Here is a 12,029-nt window from a genome sequence, read left to right on the forward strand (position 1 = left end):
TATATATATATATTGCTCATTTGCTTATGCCACCATTTTAAGCTAAAGAGAAATATACAGAATGCAATAAACACCTGATATATAAATTGAAAAATATATGCACCGGTTCTCTGATTGGTTAATTTAGAATGTTGCCTTTAAATTACCGGCGTTCATCTTTCACGCCTGGCTTCCCTGCTCTCTAAATCATTATAATTGTTGCCATCGTCAGAATAGCCCTGATTCAGCTCGAGCAGCCCCCCCTCCAAAGCCCCGCCCCTCTGATATTCAGGCCTGCCCATATACACGCACAGCTCTGAGAGTAAGGTATCACAGCAGAAAGTGATGACAAAAGGCTGCAGTCCTGTCAAGCAGTATTTCGAACTTATACGACATGATTTAAGCATTTCTCCGACTGAAGGCGAACTGAGTAAACGTTCTAAAGGTAACTATAGCTGGAATATGGAGTTACTGCTTAACCACTTTAGGACCACTGTACATATATACATCGGGTCATAATGTGGTTAACACCAAGATCGCAGCTCCAGCGCATATTTTCAACCAACACCCAGCTTTCAGGTACAAGTGATCTGGGTGGCTGTACCCTGCACAACGCTACATAAAAAGGGAGATTAAACTTAAAAAATGCAACAATGTACATATAGCAGATTAAACAGAAATAAACACTGTAGAAAAAGACTAAAGCCGCACAACTCCATTTACCAATTGTGTATTTTAGTCTCTAAAAACCCAGTGTCCACCATGGAAGGAATTCCTGCCCAGCAGCCACCCACCTGTTACGTGTTTCACCCTTATGTGCTTAGTCGTAGATAATCTCTACAACTAGGCCCAATAGGCTAAAATGCGTAAGCGTTGGGCAGCAGTTGGGTGAGGATTCCTTCCATGGTGGACGCAGGATTTTTATGGATTAAATTATACAAGCGGTGACCGTCAGTGTGCATATTCTTGATTTCTACATTGTTGTCAGCACCCGCATGCACCCAGAGGGTGCAGATCGTTGTTGGATGATGCGTTGAGCTCCTTGTTGTTGAAAAAAACAAAGAGAGAAGAGGGAGGAAGGAGTAAAAGCAGAACTTCATCCAAAACCATTTTTAGCTCGGTTTATCTGGGAAGTCTCCCCAAAAAGAAGTGAAATTCCACCTTTGACAGCTGTCATCAGACTGCCAGCAAAAGTCTTCGTCCATAAACCGATCACTTCTACTAGTTAAGTCACCATATGACCATTAACGTTCATGCCGCTAGTTGGGTCAATGTCAGAACAGAACAAATAAACTGCTAATGTATTTGTGATACTTTCTAAATCCTGGAGCATTCCATGCATACAGCCTCCTTAAAGAAGAACTCCAGTTATTTCAAAAGTTAACCTTTGCAGTGGGGCTACCTCAGTACTGCAAGGGTTAGGTGCTCATTTTTTCTCTAGGTCGGACTATCAGAGATATATCTGATTGTCAGTCCTGCCATGGGCAGCACTCATCTCTCCCCCCCTGCGCTTCGGTTGGTCCCTCGGCATCCTCACATCTAATGCAAATCCGTAGACCTGCATTAGACGTGATGACGTCAGCAGGCCTTGAGTATATTTTTTTAATTTGAGCCCCTAGACCAAAATGAGCAATTAAGTCTTGCGTTGCTGTAGTAGCCCCGCTGCAAGGGTTATTTTTTAAGATTCCTGGAGATCTCCTCTAAATATTAACTGCACAGTGCTTCAGGGCAGGTCTTTTATAGGCCTGAACCAATCCCGCTGCTCTATCTTTCTTTGAGCAGGGTAAACGGTCTTGTTACCACCCTCTTGCAATTCTAGCAAGGCAGCCCTGATGTAGGCCACCTCACAGACCTCTCTCTGTGACAGCCAGGCATCACAAGAAACTTGAAACAGAAGCAATTATGTCACAAGCAGTAAAACTTCACTTTTCTGGGTACCGTTGTATGGAGTCCTGTGGACTTTAAGTCCATGTAAATTCTAAATCCTCTAATGTTTTATTCTCTGGGTGGCTCTAGATGTGGCTATTGCATGACAGGACTGCAAACGGTGCCAGCATGCACTCTAAGCAGCTATAGCAGCAGGGGTGACAATTGCAGTGATTTCACTGCAGTGGGAAAAGCATTGTCACCTTATCAAAGTGGTTCAACTGTCATGATTAACAGGTATTTACAAAATGTGCCAGAAGGATACTTAGAAAAACAGGGAGCCTAAGTAGCGGCGGCGGTATGGTCAGTCTAGATCTGTGACTTTATGGTCTGACCATAGTTCTACTATAGCAGCCATTAGGAAGCCAAAACCATCTGCTAAACTATATTGCCTTGTATTGCTGGCAGCTATGCAATAGGATGCAAGTTTATTCACTGACAGTTGTAGACAATTGTGTAATCTGTGTATAAACAGGCACCAATCAGTGAAACACACATCTCAGGACGTAAGATTAACCATGTGCAAGTTGGTTGCACCTTCTAGTGTATTTTCATATCTTGCCTACATGGCCCTTTTAAAGATAAAATTTAGCTATGAGCAATGTGAGTGCCCTTTTTATGCTGGCGTCTGGTTGCTGGAACCATGATAAAGGTTTTCAGGGATGACCGGGAACTTTTCTACAGAATAACAAAGAAACTGAAGCAAACTTCCTTTCTGAAATAAATCTGTCCAGATCGCCATCAACAAGAATAACTTCATCAATGAAGTTCAGGAAGCAGATGAAGGATTTGCTGTGGTACTCCACTTTCCTAACACGTTTAATGGAGCTAAAACTGTAGAAAAGTCAACTGTGTCAAGTGCCAATACGATATACATACAGTATATATGTTTCATTGTCTATTGAATGTTTGCAATCAGTGCATCCAAAGTTCCTTTATGGCAAAAAGACACAAGTGAAAGAAATACTATCTATTACATTTTGTTTGGTGTTTGGATTAATGTTCAGATATGACAAGTGAGATTCAGATGTTCATGTCAGCTCAGTGGGATGTACAAAATGCACCAGCCTATAACATATATAGCAGATAGTAATCACCTTTCATCATTCTAGCTGTTCTGATGTAAGATGAAATTAGGTGCTTTGGGTTACGCTATATTATTATTCTTTGCAATGTGGGAAAAAACGAAACCAATAATTTTTAAAAACCAAACCAGAAAATCGGCATCGACAGGCAAGGTGCTATGGTAATGCCCACAAGTGATGCTTAGCATCCATGATTCAAATAAATAAAAGGGGCAGGCCTGTGACAATAAGACTGGAGAGGAATCAACTAGATGATGCTGGATGTCCTCCAGCCAGAAAATGAGGCGAACTCTATTTAACTTGTTACAGCTTCTAGTGCATACTGCAAGAAATTCACACTGTGCAGTGAATACAGAGTAAGCTATTTCAGTACAGGAGATGTTACGGTTGACACCCCAGGTGGTAGCGCAGGCTCATCCAAGGCACAGACAACTTGGTCTTCATCAGGGCACCCACAAGGTGATGGGCTAGTGACCCTAGTTACCCCCAGTCTATTTTGCTGCAGGCTATCACCAGGTTGCGACCATTAGGATTGCTGCACCAAGGGGTCACAGGAACAGAGTGGTAATGGTGGTATGAAGTAGCAGAAGGTCGGAGTACAAGCAGGAGTCGGGGTAGGCGGCAGGTGAGAGAGAGTAGTCGGTGTCTGGGCAAAGGTTGAGGCAGGAGGCTGACAAAAGAGTGGTTGGTATGCATGTTGAGTTCAAGGCTAGTGGAGAGTATCCGATATGGGCAGGGTCAGTATTAGGGGCAGGAGACACGAGCAAGGTCAGGCAGTCCAGGTTGGCAACAGGCCTCAAAAAAGGAATTTAACAAAACAGAGCAAATGATAAAAAAAGTTTATGACATGTGAAGCGAAATTTCATGGTCCTTGCTGAATCACATGAGCAGCTACTATTTTGTAGCAATGCCAGCCATTTCAAGATAGACGTCCATTTTAGGCAATGTACTTATGAAAGGATAAGTTTACGGTTTATGAGTTATGAAGGGAAATTCCCGGAAACATCACGAAGAAGGGAATTTTGTGAAGTCACATCTAATAGGAACATTGCCAAGGAAGACTGCATCCACCTTCTCAGCCTCACCTTGAAGAACCCAACTGGTGAACACAAGTAAACATGGACTTATGTAATGCTGTTTGATGAATACATAAATATGAAGTAATAAGTTACCATTGACCAATGGTGTTTAAGCTTGCTTTCTATCTTGATCTGCAAAATTAATAAAATTATAGGATCATTAGAGGAATGACTTGTAAGCTGACCCCCCACCCATGTGCCCAATAAAGCCTTATCTGATTTGAAGCTACTCACAGACGTTGCTGCATTGGCTTCTTGCTAAACAAGCAGCAATGAAAGTCAGCCAACTAGAGAGTTTTGAAGACTTAAAGGAGAACTATGGGGTTAGGGCTTTTCCCCATAGTTCTACTAAGGGTAACGGGAGGACACAAACTAGCGTCCTCCCGTCACCCTAAGCTCAGTATACCTCAAGCTACAGCTCCCGGTATACTGAGACGCCGCAGCTGAAACGGATCCCGACAATTATGTCTGGATCCGCCCAGCTGCGTGAGTGACAGCTGGCTCTGCCTATCTAGAAGCAGAGCCAGCTGTACCCGCCCCCTCCCCCGTCCGTTCCACCAGAGCGGGGAGGGGGGAATCCAGTCCCTCCCCTATCACTTCCCGATCTACTGAGCCGACCTGTGACAGTTTCATTGTCACAGGTCGGCTAGAACTATGAGGATGAGTGAAAATCACTCACCTCATAGTTCTCCTTTAAAAGTAGCAGACAGCCTCTGCTTCCTTAGACCAGTTGCTAACCGAAAAAAGGATCCAGAAGCCAAAAAATACAAAACAGACTGGCACTTGGAAGAGCAACAATGAAAGACAATGAAAGATCTTCAAAAGTCCTGATGTATCTGTAAGTACAAAGATCAGGATTGTTCATGCTATGGTATTTTCTCTCCAAGGTGAAATTTGGACAATGAAGAGGCAAGAAAGGGAAAGTGTTGATGCCTTTGAATTTTGCTATTCGTTGGCAAAGAATTCTAAGAATATCATGGACAATAAGGAAAACATACAAATGATTCCTACAACAAATCAGGCCAAAACTTTCACTAGACACCCACATGACTAAGCTAAAGCTGAAGGGTACGTAGTTACAGTCACAGAAAGTATGAATACGCCATTGGGAAGGCTGAAGGACAGATCATTCTTGAGAAACACTATCCATGTAGTCACCAAAGAGTGGACATTGACTTCATGGCATTTAATGAAGTAAGCATGTTATCCTGGATTATCTGAATATTTTACAAAAAAATGGTTTTAGACATTTCTTCCATTTGTTCTGCATTTTAATCCCCTCATTAGTTAGCTGGCTAGATTTGTTTAATACTAGTTTTTAATGTTATTTGCTGTCCCAGAATTGTTCAGGCTATTGTATTTCCTGTCACTCTCCAAGGATTTAAAAGTTGGACAATGAAGAAGCATGAAAGAAAAATAATTGATGCCTTTGAATTTTGATGTTGGCAAGATGGTTTTAGAAAGTTCTTCCATTTGTTCTATAGTCTACTCCCCTCATTAATTAGCTGGCTAGATTTGTTTTAATATTAGTTTTTAATGTTATAAACTATCCCAGCTTCTTGAATTAACAAGATAGCCAGTTACTGCTCCAGGTAGGTCTACACTTGCCTGCTACAAACCTCCAGGAGCAAATTCGGCTCATCACTGCACAATACTTCCCACAACAAAGGATAGAGGATGGCATCAAACCAGAGTTCTTTGCATAAAGTCTTCAATGCACTTGGCAGGGTTTACACCAAATACTGCAGAATGTGTTTCACGTTGATTAACATTTACTCACAGAATTAATAACCATGTAAGACTATACAAAGGAAACTCAAAATAGAATTACAAATATCTTAAGTTTTAATTCAATTGTATGTTGAAGAGTCCTGTCAAGTAAAATAGAATTACAAATATCTTAAGTTTTAATTCAATTGTATGTTGAAGAGTCCTGTCAAGTAAGGCTCTGAAGACAATGCAGAATCTTTTCCAATATGATACAAAGGCAGTGCAGCCTAAAGAGCAATACCAAACAACAAGCAAAACAAGTCAGTGAGCTACTAATGCTACCCAGCTGATACTGCAGTTTGCCCTAATCTGAGTTCTCAAAACACTGCAGCAAGAATCCAAAAAGTACCTCAAATGGTTACTGAGAATGTACTTCCTGAAGCTAGTTCTGTGTCACTTCCAAGCTCTCTGCCTGCCATATCTTATCACATTCACACTTATAAGGTTGTTTGGAATCTAACTCTGGGAAGTTAACAGGGACTACTAAAGCCAGGGATCAATAGAACAGCCAGGCAACCAGTATTTTTTAGAAGCAGGTCAGTATTGATAACTCCCATATATCTCTAAGAAATTTTTATTTTAAATAGGACACCTTACCTTCATAGGCCTTAACGCACAAGTCATCAGGCGTTCCGTAGATCTTCCACCGGCTCCAGCCACCAGATCCTTTATAAATAATCACCTTTTCTTTTGAGTTGCCATAGTTCAAGTGAAGGCTATCCCCCTGTATACCAAACAAAGTCTCATTTTTACACTCCCATTTCTGGAGCTCGCTAACACCATCGCATGAAAACAAGCCGGCCAAGCTCATGTCTTTTTTTGCGGATACTCCCAGGCACTGCGACATTTCTACATTTATCAGCTGGTGCTTAGAGATCCAGCGGAATTTCTGTGCTTTATTGTCCTCTGTACAGGGAGCCACAATAATGAGGTTCTTCTGAGCTTGTAAACATTTCTTGTGGTCTTCATTGTAAATCAAAAATGTGTCCGATTCTAAAACAAAAAAGGATTAAGATTAGCTACTAACCAAAAAGATTGTAACTACAAGGTCCCTTTTAACATCATGTAGTCACAGAGTCCCATAATGAAATAATAAATATATATACATAAAGAGGCAAATGCATTCCCATAAAAGTATACCTTTATTATATCCATACAAAATTAAAACCAACAATCCCACCCCTAATGGCAGGGCAACTGTGGAGTTTACCATTGCCAACATCCAAAGTAAGTATAAAAATCAGCTAGTTGTGGTTTTGTAAAGTTATCCTGCTGCCATAGCAGTAACGCAAGATAGCCTTTTAGGACCCTTTCAAAAGGGGTGATCAGGAGGGAATCTGTACATAGATCCCCTCCTGATCAGAGCAGTATGGATCAGATATAATCGCTGTGACATCCAAGTCCATCCAGTTTTTTTCCCCCATCGATGGAGTTTTTTTCCTCCATCTTGCGATGGAGGAAAAAACTCAAATGACTGAACTACAGGTCAGTCTATGGAGAATTGGATGTAAATGGACACTGTTATGTTTATTTTTTCTGACCTGGCTGGAGTAGGGGGTAACGAGGTGTAAATGGAGGCCCGTCTGCTTACATACGGCTGCCCATAGACTTACATTGGGCATCCTAGCAGGTCCACCTGAAAAACTGACAGGCGGACCCGATCGGACCGCCCATGTGAAAGGAGCCTAAGGTATCACCTCTTTAATGTCCAGATACATAAGATAGTTAATGGTGGAAGTGGCTGGCTTAAAGCCCATTTTAGAGTCATAGACCTAGATATGCAGTCAGATAGACTTTGTACTAACAATGTCCAATTTAATCTTCTTATATTGACTTTTCTGTTACTGTGGTTGTCCAGGGGGGTCTAAATATGTCCATCAGTCCAATGATAACAAGAGTTAGACCTACTGCACTCAGCATCAGCATAATCAGCTCCTTCCCCTTCACTGTAGTAAAATTCTATGTTATATTCTACAAGCCTGTTCCAGTTTAAAAAAAAAAAAATCAGAAAGAGTAAGAACCCCTCATACTGACCACAGCAGGTGTGCAGACACAGGAACTAAGGAGCAAAGATCTTACCAATAGAGTCCCCAAGAGATATAAGAAACTGTCAGATCGTTTAACTCTCAATCATCTAACAAAAGTTGAAATATTAGTTTTGAGTGAACTGAACCTTTAACATTTCTCATCCGCATGTTTGCAGCATAAAATCCATATTCCTGATACATTCAATGAATGAGCAACTGTAACAGATCTTAACGCAGATATACCAGAGCACTGCCGTATCCCTCACTAGTACTCTGCATCTTTCTGTGGCCTGCTGGTGGATTTCATTGCAACATATGTCACAGTTCTTACTGTTTTTTTCAAGTGACAGGTGTCAAGCTACAAGCGGCACATCTCTAATATTTGAACTGGAAAAACTGCAAAAAATGAGATTGAGTGTAGGTGTGAATGGGGATTGATGGTGAAGAACTTTGTACAGTTAAAGTAGATCTAAACGAACCCCAACTCAATCTATTTTATTAAATTATCGCCATTTTTATTCATACAATGCCGTGTCATTTTCTTTTTACCCTTTTTGTAATTTTGGTTCTGCTGAACCCCCTTCCAGCCTCTTTCAGCCACTTCCTGTCTATATGCATAAATCACATATAAAGAATATATGAGATTTGAGTGACTGGGTCGACAGCAACTTGAACTTTGATTATGGGTTAGTCTTATGGTGTCGGGTTAAAACAGCCATTCACTTTCTCTATAGCTTAATGTTTTTGCTGGAACAAAATATGAATTGTGTCACAGCATGGCACATCACGACACATTTCTAACATAGCGTTACACGTGTGTATAGGAGTGTTAAGAAAAATAGGTGCTGAATGGAAAAAAAGGTCTAGTCACAAAAGGCAAAACAAAGACGACAGCTACCATCATACAAAAATACAACTGCATTTAATAAAATTAACTATCCTGGCAAATATGATTGAATTAATAATACATAAAATTATGAGGTATAGCATTTCTCTTTTAAACATGTCTTCCCTTTCATTGAAATAAAAAAAATACAAATCTATGGGCATAATTAAAAAGCAGTAAATGTGACATTTGCTGTTTATTCACTGAGGAAAATGTTTTACTGTTTTTATAAAACAAAATCATCAGCAAGAATATTGTGCAAATTCGCCGGATCAGGTGTAAGGTATGAACAGTGTTTTACAGGGGCCCTTCATACTTGAAAATAAGCACAGATTTTTCAACATAATTATGAGAGGTGGATATGTATGCTTGCAGACAGAATTAGTTACCTTCTGACATGTTCTAAAACATGTTTGTCTGTATTTGTTTAAAAAAAAAAATATATATATATCCGCGAATATAGCCGCACCCCAATATCTGCATCTTAACTTTATTGTACCAGACAGTGCATGGATCCCACCAGGATCCTAACTCTCTGATGCATTGCATACAGCCAATAAACTTAGTTATAGAGATATTCTAAGACTAAACCCATTGGCTGGAGTCTGGACAATATGTATCAGAGAGGGAGGACGCTTGTTGGGTTCATGTACTGTTTCGTACAATAAAGTTGTATTGGGATGTTGGCGATCCCAGTGTGCAGATGAGATGTCCTTTTTCTAATCCTGGTGTAAGCAAGGAAGGTAGGTGAGCTCCGGAGCAGCCATTGCACCCAGGCATCGGAGGTGGACATCAGGATTAGCTTTCAACAGTCTCCAATTGTTCAATTTCTGCATACTGGCAGTTAGAAGAGTGTAAAAAGATACTTTCAACCTTTTCAGCTCAAGTCACAAACATGGATGATTTATTTGAACTCTGCTCATTACTTTTATACTAACAGGTAGACAGGAACAGAGTCAGAAATTGTGTCAGGGAGAGTTTAATTTTGGAAGATACAAGAGAGCTCAACAGGCTTCACCTGCAACTATCATTGCATTTATGAGTGGTTTGATCATTTAAAGTGACACTAAACTCAGGAGTTAAACCTTACAAATACATTCAAGTCCCCTAACTAGTAACAGAAATGTATCTTATTTGTGTATCACTCGGCTGTAGATCCTCAAATCATCTCTGATTTGGTGCTGACACTGTCCTTCCTTCTGGAGGGTGGCTACATTTGTTCCCTGTGGTACCATTATGTGTTGCAAAGTAGTCACTGCTCCAAGCTTGCTCCTGTGATGGACTACAATCTCATGTTTAGTTTACTAATTTGTATTGAAATTATAGTCTATCATGGGGAAAACTTTGTTCAGGGATTTTCCTTTTAATTACATACAGCTTACAAGACAGACAATAGTGACATGCATTGCTTTGGGACCACCATCATCAGTTGGCTCATGATGCATATTTAATAATCTAGAAACCCTAGAATTTTTGAGACTGTATCTGTGTTCATGACCCCCATAGGGTGACACGACGGTTGCTAACCAGTGCGAAAATATTGTCCTTTCAGACAGATCCACATGTGAAAGGCAACAGCTCAGGTTCTTAAATATATAGAAGCTTCCATTGCCAGCTTGGATTTTAAAGGTGCAAAAAATGTGCCCTTCATCCACATCCTTGCCTTGCTTGACCCTACTTACTCACAGATTTTTAATAATTATGCAACAATTGAAGCTCAAACTCCTGACTTACATATTAGTTACATCTAAGACTTGCTAAAACCTTGCCCAACATGGGCATTCATTTATATAAGAGCAGTGTATACAGCAAGCTTTTGCAAATGTTACCTTTTTTTAGTTGTTGAAGCCTTTAAAGCACCATTCAGATCCAGTTGGGGGGGGGGTAAAGTGCACCCTTGCCCAGACTAGAGACTTTGAACTATTTACCAAAACAAGAAGTAAACGATCTTCCAATCAAGCCATCAATGACCTCTTTAGTAGTTTATATTTAGAAGTAATTCATTCTCAAAAATTGTCAAAGATCACAACATTCAGTAACCATCAACACTACTTGAAACTTGTTGAAAGCCTGCTAGTGACAGTCAGCACTCTCATTAACATCTATAGTTAATATGCCTTTTCTAGAACTGAAATTTGCTTTAACGATTTTAACACAACTGCTTAACACTTGCAGTAAGCTTTGCAAAGACTGTGTAATAGCTTGCTGTACACATCTGTATTTGACAAACTAAAGCCTATATGTACAAGGCCCAGGAGCCAGACACAGATAAGAGCTCCTGAAGGTTGCAACTTTAAAACCAGCAATTGCAACTGCTATATTTCCATCCTCCTAAAGCCATGGCTGAGCTGATGTTAGATTACATTGGATACTGGGAATTAAAATGTAAGAGAAAAGTAATTGTTTAAATAATTATATAACATTACCTCCAAAACAAACAAAATGACTTACATAGTAAGTCATACATATTCCCATTTTGATGCTTGTGCTGTTTGTCAACGCAAAAAGACATGGAAACATACAGATTCATAACTTACCCAACTGAAGTGTCGGCCGGATCACATGCAGAAGTATAAGCAGAATGGAAGCAATCATTATAAATATCTCATTATTCTTCCCAGGTTTAAAGGAAACAGTTCTGATGTAAATACTGTGGCGATCGAAGTCGTAGTGAAACTTGCTGTAGCTTAAGTCAAGTCCTTCACTTTGGAAAGACTGCAGGACACAGGGAAAGTTGTGCCTTCTAAATGATAAAGGCATATCCTGTCACATGGAGGATTAAAGCAAACAGGAACTGCCATTCCTGATTCTGCTTCCATAAGCTAAATTCTATTATCCGCTGTTACTGGCTTTGTGGATGAGGCGGCAATTCTGATGACGCTGCACGCCGGCTCTGATTGGCTAACATATCATTTCTTGGAAAGTGTTTTTAAATACGGGTCAGAGTCAGGTTGTTGTCAATTAATTCTTCAATTAAGGTCTCAAAATTGGCTGATTGGACAAAATGTAGATAATTTCCTTGTGTCTAAAGAATGCAGAAAACAAGATATTCTGGGAGGATAAAAGATACCAGTACTCTGCCATATGAAAATACACATATGATTGACACGCTAATAGGTGACAACGCTCTGTTCCTGTTTCAGATCTGTGCTCTTGTTTTGTTACCCTGTCACTCAGATGGAGACTACAAGTGGCCATTTCAACACACTTTATACAAGCATGGTCTGCTCTATTTACCATCTGGAAAACCCACCCTGAGAAATGCCATGTGGCCATT

The 12,029-nt window shown here is 40.2% G+C and overlaps 1 protein-coding gene across 1 annotated transcript in view; it reads right to left on the minus strand.

Annotated features, from left to right (window-relative positions):
- The window catches only part of MRC1 (mannose receptor, C type 1), a 69,968-nt gene extending 58,512 nt beyond the window's left edge, over window positions 1-11,456 (minus strand). Inside the window, exons 1-2 of the mRNA XM_018564250.1 lie at window positions 11,290-11,456; window positions 6,437-6,832 (exon numbers count right to left, since the gene is read on the minus strand). Of these exons, the coding sequence (XP_018419752.1) occupies window positions 6,437-6,832; window positions 11,290-11,347 (454 nt within the window). The 5' untranslated portion in view covers window positions 11,348-11,456. The remainder of the gene's footprint in view (window positions 1-6,436; window positions 6,833-11,289) is intronic.
- Window positions 11,457-12,029: the final 573 nt, after the last annotated feature.

Source organism: Nanorana parkeri, unplaced genomic scaffold (assembly GCF_000935625.1).
Source record: "Nanorana parkeri isolate BGI_ZX_2015 unplaced genomic scaffold, ASM93562v1 scaffold23, whole genome shotgun sequence".
Classification (NCBI taxonomy): Eukaryota; Metazoa; Chordata; class Amphibia; order Anura; family Dicroglossidae; genus Nanorana; species Nanorana parkeri.